Below are 15,046 nucleotides of genomic sequence, written 5' to 3'. Positions count from 1 at the left end.
GTAAATTTAATCAATAAAGGTGCCGACAACAAGATCCCATGCTTCAATTTAGCACAAAAATCTTCAGTGACCACTAGTAATATATGACATGAGTGGATGTCCTAATCCAAGGATCCACTAAAGTAAAAATTGATGGTAGACATCCGATTTCTAGTAGAAAGCAAGCATCGAGCCATTGTGGTGTCTAGATGTGATAGCATCTAAATGGAATAGGTATAGAAGAGGAGGAGATGAAGAGAGGAGACAAGTTCTCAATACATTTTTCTCACTCTAAGACCTGGTGTTGTTTGAAGCTGGCCAAGCACTAGGTTGTACAAAGAGATTCAGCTCGGTCCAAACCAATATGGACCAGTTCAGCTTATATACCAAATCGAACTTTAAAACATTACTGCTACCTTGCCTGTATGATATGGTGAATACAAGCCAGTATGTCAGACCTTGGCTCCATGGAAGGAATGAGTAGATTTTAGGAGTGGTTGTTAGTCTAGTTTCAACCTTTTGGAAGAAAAGGGCTAAATTCGGGGCTATCGCAGATAAAGGCAAGAGTGGCCTGCCATAAAACCTATATTCCAGTTGGGGGTGGGAGTGCGGGGGGCAAATAGATCTACCTTATTGGTCACATTTTAAGCTCATGAACCAAGGAAAGCTACAAGGATACCTCTAGACGTGCGAAAACTCTAGATGAAGGATTAAGATAACTTTTGATGCAGGGAGCTGTGCGTTCATCCGAAAGTCACATGAGCCAGAGAGTCAAATGAAATGAAGTCCCAAAACATTATAGCTAAGTATGTATACTGATACTCATTATGAATAACTTCATCTACTCAATGTCCCAGGACAGATATTCTGTTATTTTCTTTTTGGTCAAGGATGGAGCAAGTCCTGCGCTCTCTCTCTCCCCTCCCTCTCCCTTGGGTCAAGCCAAACCCAGCTCACGCCCACCGATTCCAGTGGAAAAAATAATCTCCACTGAGGAGTCCAAGCATATATTCAAAGAAGCTAATGGGGCAGCCGACTGGGTGGCTGCCCATGCGGCCCACCACTCAGGGTAAACTCTTTGGTCATGAGAGGGGAAGCTGCCACTAGCACTCCGCGAGTTGTTGTATTTTGACTTTCACGGATGTATTTGTACACGCACTATATGAAGCACCCGCTTTAAGCAAAAAAAAGAAGAAATTAATCTCCACTTTATTCGCTCTCCTAATTTTCTAATCTAAGATTGGTTTAAATATAGGTGGCCAACGGTTTGAGTCCATTAATATAAGATCAGCACAAAGACTCTCTCCGGCCTACTAATTGAGGTAAAACCTAGTCTATCAATTTTTTAAATTAATCAATTGTTATCATGATAGGAATCGGGTTAAGAAATTAGATTTTAGAAAATTTGAAAAGATTAGAGCATAATTCTTTAAATCGTAAGTATGTTCTCGCCATAAGCAGGAATGTGGTATAAATCTAGGTATGGCCTTACCATGGGCAGAAACATGGTATCTAACATTAAGTATGACTAGTCACAAATAGGAGCGTGGTCGTGAACCATTCAAATGACTTTTGATTGTCAAAAAGTCAAATATCATACAGAATAATCACATTATGATAATAATACTAATAATGGTAACAATAGTTAAAATAATGATAATACCGGCCGTAACAGTAAGTTCAATGGAAATTCTGACTAATTGGAACCGTTGATCCAGTAATGCACGAGAAGCATATCAGAAATTGCTATTTTAATGGTATGCTGTATACATTTGAGTTGTCATATTTACAAAGCTTAATGTACATACAAATATTATTATTGGGATTGTCATTCCATGTCCATTAAGTTCTATTCATCTTAGTTTAATTATTGACTCTCAGGACAGATATTCTATTATTTTCTTTTGAGAAACAGGTTTTTTCTTATTTTCTTTACCATGAAGAGCTCACAGTTACTCTACATATTTAGGAACCATAGGCATACAAAATTAAGGAGATTTGAACCACCACACTAAAGAAGTTGGCCGGACTGGTGCTTCTTCCTTTGAGACATTCTTCCGCCTTCAGGGATTCAAGAGCCATATGAGATAGTGTTCTTGTGGTAATCACAAGGTGGAACAGAGTGATCGCATCGCCAATTATATTTGTTGGGAACTATCTGGTGGTCCTCTTGAAGTCAAGGACTTGCATGCATGCCATCAAGTTTTTGCCAGTCGCTGGAGTCTATTGAACAACAAAATCATTGTAACAAGGCTAGGCTGGTCACGTAGGTTGGGCAATCTGGAATAATAGAAGTGCTTCACATTGCATGCCATCAAGTGTTTGTCAATCTCCATTTCATTGTGGATGATCCAATACTTTCTTAGAAGGTAGAAATCCTAGCTATTTAACTCGGGATTATGGATTCATTTGGTTTACAGGAGAAGAAGAAAAAAAAAATGGTCAACGACGGAAAAACAAAAAAAAAAATCTCTTATTTGATTAAAGTTTTAGAAAAAAAATTCTATATTTTATGAAAACAACTACTTCTCTGATGGTTAGAAATTGAGATTTTTTTTTTTCAAAACTATTCTTAAACCATCAAAATCTATGAATAATATTTTTATTAAAAATATAATATATATTTTATATTTTTTTAAAAAATAAATGTTCAACCGAATTTCTTATAATTAATTTTATTTAAAATATCGTTTATTTAAAAAAAATAATTATTTTTTTAAAAAAAATTGGTGAGAAAAAAATTTTCGTGGGATCCAAACGAGTGAGGATAATGGCCTATCTCATTTATGCTTGATCGGGTGCCATCCCTACCGTCCGTCAGAAGAAAAGGATCTGATATCCGCTCGACCGCTCGATATTGCGACGACTTGCAATCAAGAGTGGAGGGATAAGGGGCGGCGATGGGAATCGAGCCGGGAATGAAGGTGGTGGTGACGGGGGCGTCCGGGTACCTGGGCGGCAGGCTCTGCCGCCGGCTGGTGGCGGAGGGCCACGCCGTGCGGGCGTTCGTGCGGCGGAGCAGCGATCTCAGCTCCCTCCCTCCCTCCCTCGAACTCGCTTACGGCGATGTCACCGACCTCCCCTCCCTCATCGCCGCCTGCTCCGGCTGCGACCTCCTCTTCCACACCGCTGCCCTCGTCGAACCCTGGCTCCCCGATCCATCTCGATTCTTCGCCGTGAGCCCTGGATTGGATCATTCTATTCCCCAAAAAATTTTGTTTCCTTAAATGGTGTATGATGGATTTGTTCGATCCTCTTTCCGTTTCTACTCCAGGTCAACGTCGGAGGGTTGAAGAATGTGCTGCAAGCTTTCAGAGAGACCGAGACGCTGCAGAGGATAATATATACGTCGTCATTTTTCGCTCTCGGTCCTACTGATGGATATGTTGCAGACGAGAAGCAGGTGAATCAAATTCTTTGAATTTGATGCAACAATTTCATCCTTTATGTTATACTTTCTGTCCATGATTGTATGATTTCTAGTGCTCATAAATCATAATGGAAGTCATGACTTGTAAGAATCTAGATAATAGTTGTCTGGTTGGAGAATGGAGCAGTGTCTGCTGCTAATATGATTTATCAATTCTTGCACGCGCTTGCCTCCCTGTATACAGCAATAACAGAAAGAAAGGATCGAATTCTAAAGATGAAAACTTAATTGGAAACCACATGATTGCTGATAGATGGTAAAGTGATATGCAAGCCTAATCAATGTACAAAATAAGAACAAAAAAGACCAGAAAGTCGAAGATTAAGTTCAAATGAATTAATTCGTGTAAAAAAACAAATTTCCTGTCAATCTACATGAGAAGCTAAGCAAACTTGGATTTCTTATTTTTGTGTCTGATTATCTTTAGCTCTAATATGCATTTTCTTTTCCTTGATAGACTAATGTGCATAACTTATCTTTAGATTTGCCTCATAGGTTTCAAAGTTTTGTTGTCGCTAATTTCTGTTACAAACTTTCAGGCTATTGTTTATTTTTGAGATTTTGCAATATGCACTCACTAATTACAAGCTAAGACTGAAAGATGCAAGGCTCAAGGTTTATCATATCTTTTTTTATGAATGAAAAATGAATCAAATTTGAGTTTCATATGCCATCTCCCAGTCAGGTTCGCGGAGTTGAGTCTGGGCATACATTTTGATAACACCCTCCAATCTGAGCAGTTCTTATTGGCAAATTGGTGCTTTTTCTAGCATCTTATCATGGATGTTTTTTTTCTTCCATTTTTTGATCACCTGGACAAAAATGATTATATCCTGTAGATATTTTTTTCCTAATCAGTCATGGTTCCTTGCTCTTGTAGTTTGCCAAAGTAACTGCTAATTAACAAATGTTGTCACTTCTACTTCTTTTATTCAATATATTACAGATGCATCAGGGGAAGGTATTCTGCACAGAATATGAAAAATCCAAGGCTATGGCTGATAGGATTGCATTGCAGGCTGCAGCAGATGGGATACCAGTTGTTCTTCTCTATCCAGGAGTCATTTATGGTCCTGGAAAAATTACAACTGGAAATATTGTTGCACGAATCGTAAGAGTTTTAGTATTTTATTTTACCATTTTGATGATCTGGTTGGAATCAGATAGCGTTTCATACATTTAAGTGAGTCTTGAAGCATGAGATCTTCATTTTCTAAATGACCTATCATTTCCACTAAATAGTGTTAAAAGTAGATAAATAATATAGCATAATGATGTACAATTTTTAAATTCTTTACCTTGCTTCATTTAGAGTTTTCACCATGTTATCTCAAACTAACTCCTTTTCGCATTATACTTTGTCCTGATTCATGGTCTCATGATCTCCTGTTGGTGGGTCTTTTTGACACTGCCATACTTTTGCTTGCTTGAATTAGCAGGGGAAAATTCGTACATTGGGCATTCCAGTTTTTCAGAAAGGCATGCTTTTGTAAAACCTGATTTCCAATTTGGTATTTAAGCTCCTAGCAATAGAGAATGAAAACAAAGATTGTGTTGGTTAATAGGGAACGTAATGACTGATCATTATAAGGAATTCAACCATAACCATAATCATCAAGCCTTGTCCCAACTACTTGAGGTTGTCTTTATGAATCATCATTTGCCAATTATTCCTATTAAGGGCTACCTCTTATGTTATTGCTATCTTTTGCAAATGCTTCCTCACAACTTCCATCCATGTTTCCTTGAACCTTTCCCTCCTTTTGCTAAATCCTGCTCAAAGATTTGAGTACCTTCTCTACTAGTCTTCCATCACTTTGTCCTCAATTGTTGCAACTCCTACAGCCCCTCCAGTATATCATTCTTCATTTTATCCTTTCTAATTTTACTGTTGACCTTCCACAAAGAATATCTTGATATAAAATTAAATAAATAATGCAAAATTGATGCTACTGTCAACTGTGCCAAGATATGGATCTACATCTGCTGGTTTTGTATCTCATTTAGGGTTATCTGGATACATTTAACTTGATCCAAGGATGGTATAACATTCTCCAATTGTGGTATGCAAGCTAATAACCAATTCTTCACAGGGTCATAATTTTGAACATCTCAAGGCATATCAAGGATGCCAACTGGTTGAGTTGGCAAAGTCGCTGAGTGTTGGATATCATGACCTAGGTTCAAGCTTGCCTTCAACCCAAATTTGCTAGGGCTTCCTATCATCCTAGTTTTTTTAAAAAATAAAAACATCAAAGCAAATCAGAAAATTGATTAAAATGATTTTCACATGATAGGAAAGTACTTTGTTTTCCACTATTAGTTTTGTTGACTTTATTAAGATGCTCCCTTGTGCTTCTGTTATTTTGGCCTTTTGTTATTTTTGTATTCTGAATGGTATTACTATTTTCATATCTTAATGTACACTTTTTTGGAGCAATAATAATGAAACGATGCATTAGTTGTAGGTGCCACCATATTCATATTGCCTTTTACTTTTGTTTTTGTAGCTGATTGAACGTTTCAATGGACGCTTACCTGGTTATATAGGCAGTGGGAGTGATAGGACATCATTTTGCCATGTTGAAGATGTTGTCAGCGGACATATAGCAGCAATGCATAAGGGAAGAGTAGGTGAAAGGTACCTTCTGGCTGGAGAAAATGCATCTTTCAAACATGTTTTTGACATAGCTGCGCTCATCACGAAAAGAAAGAGGCCGTGGTTTCACATCCCTCTATGGGTGATAGAAATCTATGGATGGATATCAGTTTTCTTTTCTCGAATCACAGGAAAACTCCCACTTATCAGTTATCCAGTATGTCTCCATTGGTTCCCTTTGTATTTCTGTATTTTTGCTTTATCAGGGTCCTTTGTTTAGTTCAATATGATTTTTTTTGTGCTCCGGATTGCAGACTGTGCGAGTATTGGGACATCAATGGGCATATTCCTGTGAGAAGGCCAAAGAAGAGTTAGGTTATAGTCCTAGAAGCTTGAATGAGGGTTTGACCGAGATCCTCCTATGGCTCAAGAGCTTGGGATTGATACAATACTAAATCTGGTATTTTGTTTTCTTTATAATTCCTGCATTTGCCCTATAATTATCTGTGCTTGGTAAGCTTAAATGCTGTTTCTTAGGCCTTTTAAGCAAGCATATCTTAACAAGTGCAAGAAGAGTACATAGATCTCTATGTTATACTTATTCTGTTGAATGCTGTGTTGAACCATATCCATCAGAAACAGAATTACTGTTGTGTAATTATGTGACCATATGAAATGAAAAGCAAAGTAAAGGTTTCGAAATCTGCAATTAGATATATAAATATAGCATACAAGATACAAGTATTGTTTAAATTTGTATATCTATTTTCTGTCTTCTTTTGTTTTTCTTTTGGCCTTTTTTTCTGTGGGTGGGTTGGGAGGAAAGATTTGCTAGCATTGTTTGAAGATGCATATGTGGATTCCCCCCCTTTTTTTTAAATACGAAAAATGGATTCATCTCCCAATAGTTGCTTGATATCAAAGCTGGCTCCACTGACAGGTGTTCTGAGTCAGATAGGAGAACCAGCAGTCATGGTAAGGCCATGAGGGAAATATGAGAAAGTAGTTGCAGGGCTTCGTCGGTGTCCATCGGGACTGTGGAAGAGCTTAAGCTGCCTCTAAGAGGTATGAGCGGATATCATTCCATGCAGAAAGAACAATCTGCTGAGAACATGATGACAAACATGAGAACCAGGAAGAGGAACCATTCACCCTTACGCTAGGATTGGCATTTGGCACTTGTGAAGCATGTGACTGGTTCATGGATGCCTATGGTTTCATCACTGGTATCATATATAACTGATAGGAGTATTTGATGAACGGTAGGATGTCATGATTCTTATAGGCGAGCTTGATGCCTCAGTTGCGGCTTGGTTCGAAAGAATTAGAGATGGAAGATACGTGAAGCTAGAAGCAGTGGCGTCAGCTCTAAGAGTACATGAAGTGGGTTTTTTTCTGTCTTAGAATAATGTTACATGATTAAGGTACAGTATCTACTTAGATAAATTAAAGTCTATGAAGTGGGTTTTTCTTGTCTTATATTAATTTTATATGATTGAGGTATGGTACCTAATATGAGAAATGAACAAGACTGCCTATTGATTACTAGTTTACTACCCTGCCAAATGGGGAGGCAGTGTACTAGTAGTGGAAATTCAAATAAGTTGCCAGGCAAGTATGCCCAAGTGGATGCTATGCTAGAATTCTCTCACTACATAACCATTGGGCCTTTCATTTAGTTAATTTTATCCTATGGTTTTTTGTGAGTTAAATTTTTCCTATTATATTGAAAAAAATAAAATAATGTGGCATGTAATTCAGTGGATATCTGAAATCCCAGTACATGTGGACCTTAATTTAGGGTAAGTCGTTGAGGCAAGTGTTCCTTTTGTACAGGAGCATGGATAAACCACATAAAGAGTTGCTCTCACTTTCCTTTTTATCTTTTCTTCTCTTTCATCTTTCTTTTCTTCTTGTACCCACTCTCTTGTACATAATCTGGTCACTTTTCTTTAGTAAATTAGGGGAAGCGTCTAACTTCCTCCATTAACACTTTGCTCTCCCTTCATAACGTAATTCTGTACAAAAAATAAAGTGCGGTTCATCTTCTTTTTTTTTTGTTGTTTTTTTTTCACTTTATACCTCTCATCTGTTATTCCAGGATTCAGATCATATGCACATCCCGCCCTTCTACGTTCTTTGGAACACAAACGTCAGAAAGGATGTGGCCCAGAACAACACCAAGAGCTTTGATGCTGTGTACATTCTGCATAAATGATCGGTTGGATCGATTCTGACTCTTCTCAAGCTCTCATTTGAGCTTATTGCTGTCTTACAGAGACTGCAAACAGGTTCGGATATTTTGTTGGAATGAGGAGGCTATCTCAACTTTTATCCTGAGGAACGTCAACGGTGGAGCATGACAGATGGCTTCAGAAACGAATTTAGGAACTGATCCATATGATTCTCATGACAAATAACTGAGTGTATGGGCATGAATCACTCAAATAAATGCATCATGAGTTAGGACATTTAAGTATTTTTTGCTTGTGTGGGTCAAAATTAGGTATTTGATGTATGATGATGATGCAGGACTCATGCATCAAAGTGTCATGCTTTATCTCATAAAAGATTGGGAAGCATGCAACTCATAAACTCAAAGATGATGCGATCTTTACGAATGAGTACATAGATATTTCTATGCAAACAATATTAGATATTTCTATGCAAACAATATATTTATTTTCCACATTGACCATACATACATCTAGATTTGCATTTGTGATGTTAGCTTCTTGTCATTATCTCACAGTAGGGGTGGCAATGAGTTGTGTTGGGTGAGATATGATCATCTCAAGATGTGGGTTGGCTTCAATACTTCTGAACCTGAATCTAACCAGTTATTAAACATATCAAACATCCAAAACGGAAACGACCTCTTTATTAAATATGGAGCTGGAACCCCTTTAATAATCAAGTTAAATAGATTAAATAGATTTGAAGTAAATTAAATGGGTCTTAAATAATATAAATGAATTAAATGGATCAAACAAGTAGGGTGACTAGATCCAATTTTTAAACAAGTCGGAATGGCTTACACAGGTTAGCATTGTGAACCTAAATCCAATCTATTTATTAAGCAGGTTAAGTTAGATCGACCCGTTTACAATCAAGGTCCATTTACACCAAATCCTAACCCGCTTATTTTGAATTTGTTGCAGGTCTATTGATATGTCAGGCCACAAAATAGTTTTACGGATAACTTAATTGATTGTATGGCCATCTGTTTTCAATAAATAATCAATTGTCATGGTTAAGTGCTTTTAGTTCTGCCGATCTCCATGTTACAAATAAATTCCTCCACAACTGGATATGCAATGTAGAAGAAGGGGGGAACACTCACTCTAGCATTATTGTGGATTGGTCTGTGGGTGCTTCTTTCAAATATTTGTGTATGTCAAATTTCTAGATTGATATTTTGTGTTCGATATTTTCACATCCTTTCCTTTCAATTTTTAGCAACTTGCAATACATCCAACGGCTGTTGTAATGGTGATGATGATTATCATGATGATCAATGGTGAAGGAGCAGAAGAAGTTGATACCACTTGGCTGTTGACACCAGCCAAAAGTCTCACATTTCCCATTGTTCAAAAACATGCAACATAATGCCAATAAAAATAAATCCAAGTAAATTTCACATTTACAGCTATCATATCCATGATATTGTACAATAAATCGGAGTCAAATAAAGCAACTTAAAGTGAGTCGATTTCACAGACCCCGTCGACCATAAATCCATAATGCCACATAAAAATTGTCAGTACTGCTAGCTTTTTCTCGACACGATGTCATACAAAAATTATTAGTCGCTTTCCAAATTAAACTGTCGCAACAAAACCATACCCTGAGTTATATGCAGTGCCAAGCGGGGGTCAAGGATTGGGACATAGTCCTGAAGTTTCCATACAGTCGTGCACGTCCCGAACTTTTTTCCATGGACTAAACGGCTGAAGTCTCCGAACACGGTTGAATAATTAATGAATACTTTTTGCCCTCCTACCTCGCCTATCCTCTCGCTTCACTTGGCAAGGAACGTTACCCAGCTCCATGACCTTTCTAAGAGCACGGTTGATTCGCAAAAAAAAAAAAAATAAATAAATAAATAAATGGTCAACAAAAAAATAAAAAGATACTTCTTGTTTGATTAAAGTTTTTAAAGAAGAGAGAGGAAAAAATTATATTCTCGTAGAATATGATTTTCATATTTCGGGCTCATTTGGTTCATAGGAAAAGAAGGAGAAAAAATGTGATCAACGAAAAAGTAAGGGTATGCTTCTTGTTTTGTTGGAGTTTTCAAAAGAGAGAAATGGAAAAGTTGTATTTTCGTGGGAATATGATTCACATGTTTTATTGAAAAGTCTTTTTCATGAGAAACATGAGAAAGTTACTATTCCGTGAGCCGGAAATCGAAAAATTTTTATTTTTATTTTCAAAAAAGCCCTTTACCTATCGTTATTTGATCTAAAGCATTAAAAACTTAATTTTTATTAAAGAAATAATAGGAATTACACATAACTTTTTCAGAAAAATGGATAGTCAACCAAATAGAAGCATTTTGAAAATTTGTCACTTTTTCATGGTCAACCAAACATGCCAAAAGTACTTTTTTAGGCATCCTCTTTCCAAAAATCTGCTTTCCAGGAATCATAATCCTATGAGGAAAAATGCTTTCTGCGAACCAAACGAGCCCTTCATGGAAAAGTCTTTCCCATGAGAAACATGGACAAGTTACTTCCGTGAGCCGAAAATCGAAATATTTTTATTTTTTTTCAAAAAGGCCCTTCAAGGATCCTTATTTGATCCAAAGCATTAAAGACCTAATTTTTATTAAGGGTATAATAGGAATTACACATAACTTTTCTAAGAAAGTGGATGGTCAACCAAACATAAACACTCTGAAAATCTGTCACTTTCTCATGATCAACCAAATATGCTAAAAGTACTTTTCCAGACATTCTCTTTTTAGGAATCTGTTTTCTAAAAATCATATTTCTATGAGAAAAAATGCTTTCCGTGAACTAAACGAGTCTTAAAAGTCCGACACTCCCCAACTCTCACGACTTACAACCCTTAACGGAAGACAGTAACTGATTGAGGCTGATTCGGCTATGATTATTGGGGCGGTAGGTATGGATATCACCTCTTGCTTCGAGATATTTAAATCATAGTCTGTAATGGCCAAACATATGTACAAAGAGGCCAACCGAGTTTCGGAACGGATGGCATCATATGTGGCTAACCATTTCGGAAATATTCTTTAAGTTTGGAAAAGGGAGCTGCGTAATGTATTTCGAAACTTATTCTTTTTTGACTTTTTTAGATATATCCGTATTAGAATTACATGCATGAATCATCCGTTTTAGTAAAAAGGAATAGTTTACATATTCCTTAGTTGTTCTTCTTGCCCACCGCACATATCTCATGCTGCTTTCTAAAAACATTATATCCTACATGTTGGGCAAACGATGCATGCCATCAATCACAACTACTCTTTTTTTTTTTTTTTAATAGATCTCATTTATTAAATAATTATCTTGATACATCGCTACAAAGATATACGGCGGTGATTGACATGCATGGGCACCTGTTGTAGGCTGTGCATAATATGATTTCACCTACTTCCTAGGTATTTTTCTATTGTTCCACCCTCTTGTACTCGCTCGCATATTAAATATTAGTAATGAGAGCAATGACGTTCGTAACGATAACATTGGTGGCCATAATTATTATCATATTCATTAATCACGTAGTTTATATAGCACACTCATCCATGAATAAAATGAGGAAACGATTTAGATATCTCCATCACCCTCCAAATCTCCCTTCATGACAAAATCCAAGGTGTCAACTCTTATAATTCAACACGGCTCTGCATGTCACTCCACATCCCAGGTATGATTCTTGAGATTGGTGTGATGCACATGAGAGGCATTTAGTATCCAGACGAAAAAAAAATACTGAATATAATATATGATGTACTAACGCCCGTACAACTAATGGGTAAAAATTGCAGCTTTTATGCTGCTTAGACACCTACAGCAAGTAAATATAACAGACAATGACATATATTCAATTGTTATATAGTGAGTGTTAAATAATTAGAATCAATCTGATTAAAATCGCTATTTTTAATCTACGAGGCATATGCTTTGCATGTTATATATAAAAGTACTTTATAATTTATTTTTTATTACTATATTTATTTTATTATTTTTTATTAATTATTTTATGACGAGGGTTCGAGGAGGAGGACCACGGCATCTCACCATGTGCACAGTCGCCTTCCATGCCACTTTCCCCTTATTTTATTCGGCTCCCGGCACCGGACTGGTGTCGCGTCACCGCCCTCTCCTCCTGCTCCCGCCCACCTCGAGCCATGCCGTTATCAGCCACGTCAACTTCGTTCCCTCCGCAGCAACGGATAAATCCAAAAACATAATAACAACAATAACAATAAGTAAGAGGAAAAATCATAACCGCCGTCCGATCCGACGACGGCAGACCAAAAACCCAATTCAAAGGGAAAATTAAAGAAAAAAAAAAGTTACCGTGACACAGAGGGAGGAATGGACGAAAATTTAGAGCGAAGCATTTCGACTGAAGAAAACAAGAAAGGAGAGAGAGAGAGGGCTCTGGCTTTCAGTTCAGAAGCTTCTCCGAATAAAATCGTACAGAGAAAGGGGTTGTTTCTTACAGAAGAGAAGGCGGTGGATACGAGAACTGTACATTAATTTTTGAAAATTAGAGGGGAAAAAAAGGAAAAGAAATTTTGCAAAGCCCTTTTTCCATTTTCTTTTTTTTCCTTCCGGATTTTTTTTTTTGTTTTTTCACTTCATGGGATACGGATCCACTCGTACCGGCCCTCCACCGGGGCGTCGTCGACGATATCGTAGTTGTACCTGCGACGACGAGAAGAAGAGAAAAAGGAGGCTCAGGTTAGGATCTCTGCCAATGATTTTGCTATCGTGAGCCGCGAGGGCCGGGAACTTACTTGGCGGCGAATCGCTGCCGCTCGTCTCTCTCCGCCACCGCGAAGAACTCCTCGATCTCTGCCTCCGACGGCATCATCTCCGCTCTCCATCGCCTCCTCGATGTCCTCTCCACCGTCGGTTCCAGATCGCTCCATTCCTCTACTCGGCTACTCGACAGCGTCGTCTCCTTCCTATGGAATTTAAGCAATCATTTTTTAAAAAAGAAATATATAAGATGTTTATTTCTCCCTGAGAAATGTGTTTTTGTAGTAACGCATACACAGAGAGAGGAAGAGAGAGGGGGGGAGAGAGAGAGAGAAAAAGCGAGGAAACCCGTCACTGCTGCACCCGGAGTAACGCGCCGCGGTGTCCAGAACCTCGCAGTCCTGAGAAGAAGACAAGAACGTAAAATTCGTAAAAAAAAAAATGAAAGAGCTCGAATTCCAGCAGAATGTCGCGTAGGGCTTACCTCCGGGTCACCGGACGGCGAAGGGGGCTCCTCTGGGGCGGCCTCGCAGGAGACGTTGCTAGAGTGCCGGGAGATCAGGCCGACCTCGGAGCTCGGGCACCGCCGGCTGCCGGAATTCGCCGTGGATGTCGTGATCCGAGGTTTCATGACGAGTCTCCGGCTCCGGAGCTGGAGGTACGAGATCTGGATCTCTCCCGACCCCACCACGGCCTTCCTCCTCTTCGAGCTTCTGCCCCTCCCCGCCGCCGCCGCCGCAGCAGCAGCAGCAGCCGCAGCTGCAAGGGCCGTCCTCCGCGCCCGCGTCCTCACCTCCATCACTGCGACATCTCCGATCTCTTTGCACTTCCTCATATCTCTCCCTCCCTCCCACCCTCTCTCACGGGGGAATTGAAAACTGGAAAAAGGAAGAGTAGAGCGAATGGGTCTCTTTCTCTCCCTCTTGCGGCGGAACTGAAAACTGGAGAAGGAAAGAGTGGAGTGGGAGCTGATCAGATCCGGTTTGACGGCGGGATCGTGCTTTTAAGGTGGTGCGTAACGCCTTCCCGTTAACGGGGACGGAATCATAGACAGGGACGTTAACCAGATCTGGCCGTTGCGGGAGAGGAGCTCGGGCGGTCGAATCGTAACGCGACGGGTCCGTTAACCGGCTGGCCCGGTAGAAATCACCGTTGCCGGTTACTGCACCGCCACCAGCCCAGCACCGAACCGGCGCGGGGTTAGTTACGTCCGGTCTCCGTTTGGTGGGAAGCATAATGGTCGGAATGTAATAATTGTGCTTCACACGAATTTACCATCCTACCACTAATTTTCGTCCAAGTTACGATGTTGCCCCCGTCCGGCCGCAGTTGAGCTAATGAGACATCACCATCCGATCCTGATCGATCGGCAGAAAAGTTCTGAAATCATTCATATCGTCCGTTTTAATGTGATCAAAATGACACGAATTCTGCCGCCACTGAACACAATGATTGCAAACAGGTGTACGGACCTCGCGTCCTGGATCATGATACCACCTCACAACCCTCTGATCATGATCCATCGGCTAGAGCGTTCAGTAGTAATAAAGATTTAAACAAACGTAACGTCCGTACGATTTCTCCCATCACTCAACGTAATGATTACTCCCATGTGTAAATGAACCTACCGCCAGAGCAGCATTATGATCAGAACGGCAGCACGAAGAAGATCAGACCGCCTAAGTGAACAGGAGGGTCCAAAGCCAAACTAATGGGTTGGTACAAAAAAAACACATGATGTCGTACCCCAGTGGTGGTACACTGAAACCAGGGAAGGGGAACACTTAGTGCAGGTGCGAGGTTGATGCCGAGAATCTTCTTTTTTTGGGAAATTATTATTTGATCAAAAAGGAGCTGATGCGACCGGGGTAGTTGGGCGCCCGTTCGCCCACGGCCGAGAAGGGTCCACTGGTGAGGGTCATGGATCAGAGGGCTGGCGCCGCTTGTCGCGGCCGGCGGACGATCCGGTGGAAACCTTGTTTGTCTTTTTCTCTCGCTCTTGATTTACGGGGGGACTGTAGGCTAGCTACCGTGAAGGCGGTGGGATCGTGGACGGACGTACGAACTGAGGGACGTCGG

General features: G+C 39.6%; 2 protein-coding genes across 5 annotated transcripts; one reads left to right on the top strand and one right to left on the bottom strand.

Moving 5' to 3' along the window:
- Positions 1–2,834: 2,834 nt before the first annotated feature.
- LOC103701809 (putative dihydroflavonol 4-reductase) lies at positions 2,835–8,712 on the top strand. Of its 2 annotated transcripts, XR_003384645.2 has the most exons (7): positions 2,835–3,155; positions 3,254–3,382; positions 4,356–4,520; positions 5,920–6,225; positions 6,323–6,468; positions 6,949–7,432; positions 8,110–8,712. XR_003384645.2 is itself a non-coding variant. In XM_008783988.4 (6 exons), exons 1-5 carry the CDS (start codon positions 2,880–2,882, stop codon positions 6,461–6,463), a joined length of 1,017 nt encoding a protein of 338 aa, XP_008782210.2. In that variant the 5' UTR covers positions 2,835–2,879; the 3' UTR covers positions 6,464–6,468; positions 8,110–8,708. The 2 variants fall into 2 exon arrangements, 1 of the variants encoding a protein (XP_008782210.2); XM_008783988.4 differs by lacking the exon at positions 6,949–7,432 and having other exon boundaries at positions 8,110–8,708.
- Positions 8,713–11,953: 3,241 nt separating this feature from the next.
- Positions 11,954–13,934, bottom strand: LOC103701808 (cyclin-dependent kinase inhibitor 1-like). 3 transcript variants are annotated; one of them, XR_005513309.1, is made up of 5 exons: positions 13,452–13,934; positions 13,316–13,368; positions 13,003–13,173; positions 12,560–12,910; positions 11,957–12,409 (listed from the first exon to the last, which is right to left on the bottom strand). XR_005513309.1 is itself a non-coding variant. In XM_008783987.3 (4 exons), the coding sequence occupies exons 1-4, from the start codon at positions 13,800–13,802 to the stop codon at positions 12,844–12,846; spliced, it is 642 nt and encodes a 213-aa protein (XP_008782209.2). In that variant the 5' UTR covers positions 13,803–13,934; the 3' UTR covers positions 11,957–12,843. The 3 variants fall into 3 exon arrangements, 1 of the variants encoding a protein (XP_008782209.2); XR_005513310.1 differs by having other exon boundaries at positions 11,954–12,910; positions 13,263–13,368; XM_008783987.3 differs by having other exon boundaries at positions 11,957–12,910.
- Positions 13,935–15,046: the final 1,112 nt, after the last annotated feature.

This window comes from Phoenix dactylifera, chromosome 9, assembly GCF_009389715.1.
Source record: "Phoenix dactylifera cultivar Barhee BC4 chromosome 9, palm_55x_up_171113_PBpolish2nd_filt_p, whole genome shotgun sequence".
In the NCBI taxonomy this organism is placed as follows: domain Eukaryota; kingdom Viridiplantae; phylum Streptophyta; class Magnoliopsida; order Arecales; family Arecaceae; genus Phoenix; species Phoenix dactylifera.
Note: the sequence above shows the minus strand (reverse complement) of the source record. Positions and strands in the feature narration are given on the sequence as shown.

Excerpts from the sequence above, each read along its gene's own strand:
- LOC103701808 (XM_008783987.3), bottom strand. The coding sequence starts at position 13,802 with ATGAGGAAGTGCAAAGAGATCGGAGATGTCGCAGTGATGGAGGTGAGG. Across the intron at positions 13,174-13,315 it reads TCCGGGTGCAGCAGTGACGG|GAAGGAGACGACGCTGTCGA; the intron begins GTTTCCTCGCTT and ends TAAATTCCATAG. Across the intron at positions 12,911-13,002 it reads CGGCAGCGATTCGCCGCCAA|GTACAACTACGATATCGTCG; the intron begins GTAAGTTCCCGG and ends TCGTCGTCGCAG.
- LOC103701809 (XM_008783988.4), top strand. The coding sequence starts at position 2,880 with ATGGGAATCGAGCCGGGAATGAAGGTGGTGGTGACGGGGGCGTCCGGG. Across the intron at positions 3,383-4,355 it reads ATGTTGCAGACGAGAAGCAG|ATGCATCAGGGGAAGGTATT; the intron begins GTGAATCAAATT and ends AATATATTACAG. Across the intron at positions 6,226-6,322 it reads TCCCACTTATCAGTTATCCA|ACTGTGCGAGTATTGGGACA; the intron begins GTATGTCTCCAT and ends TCCGGATTGCAG.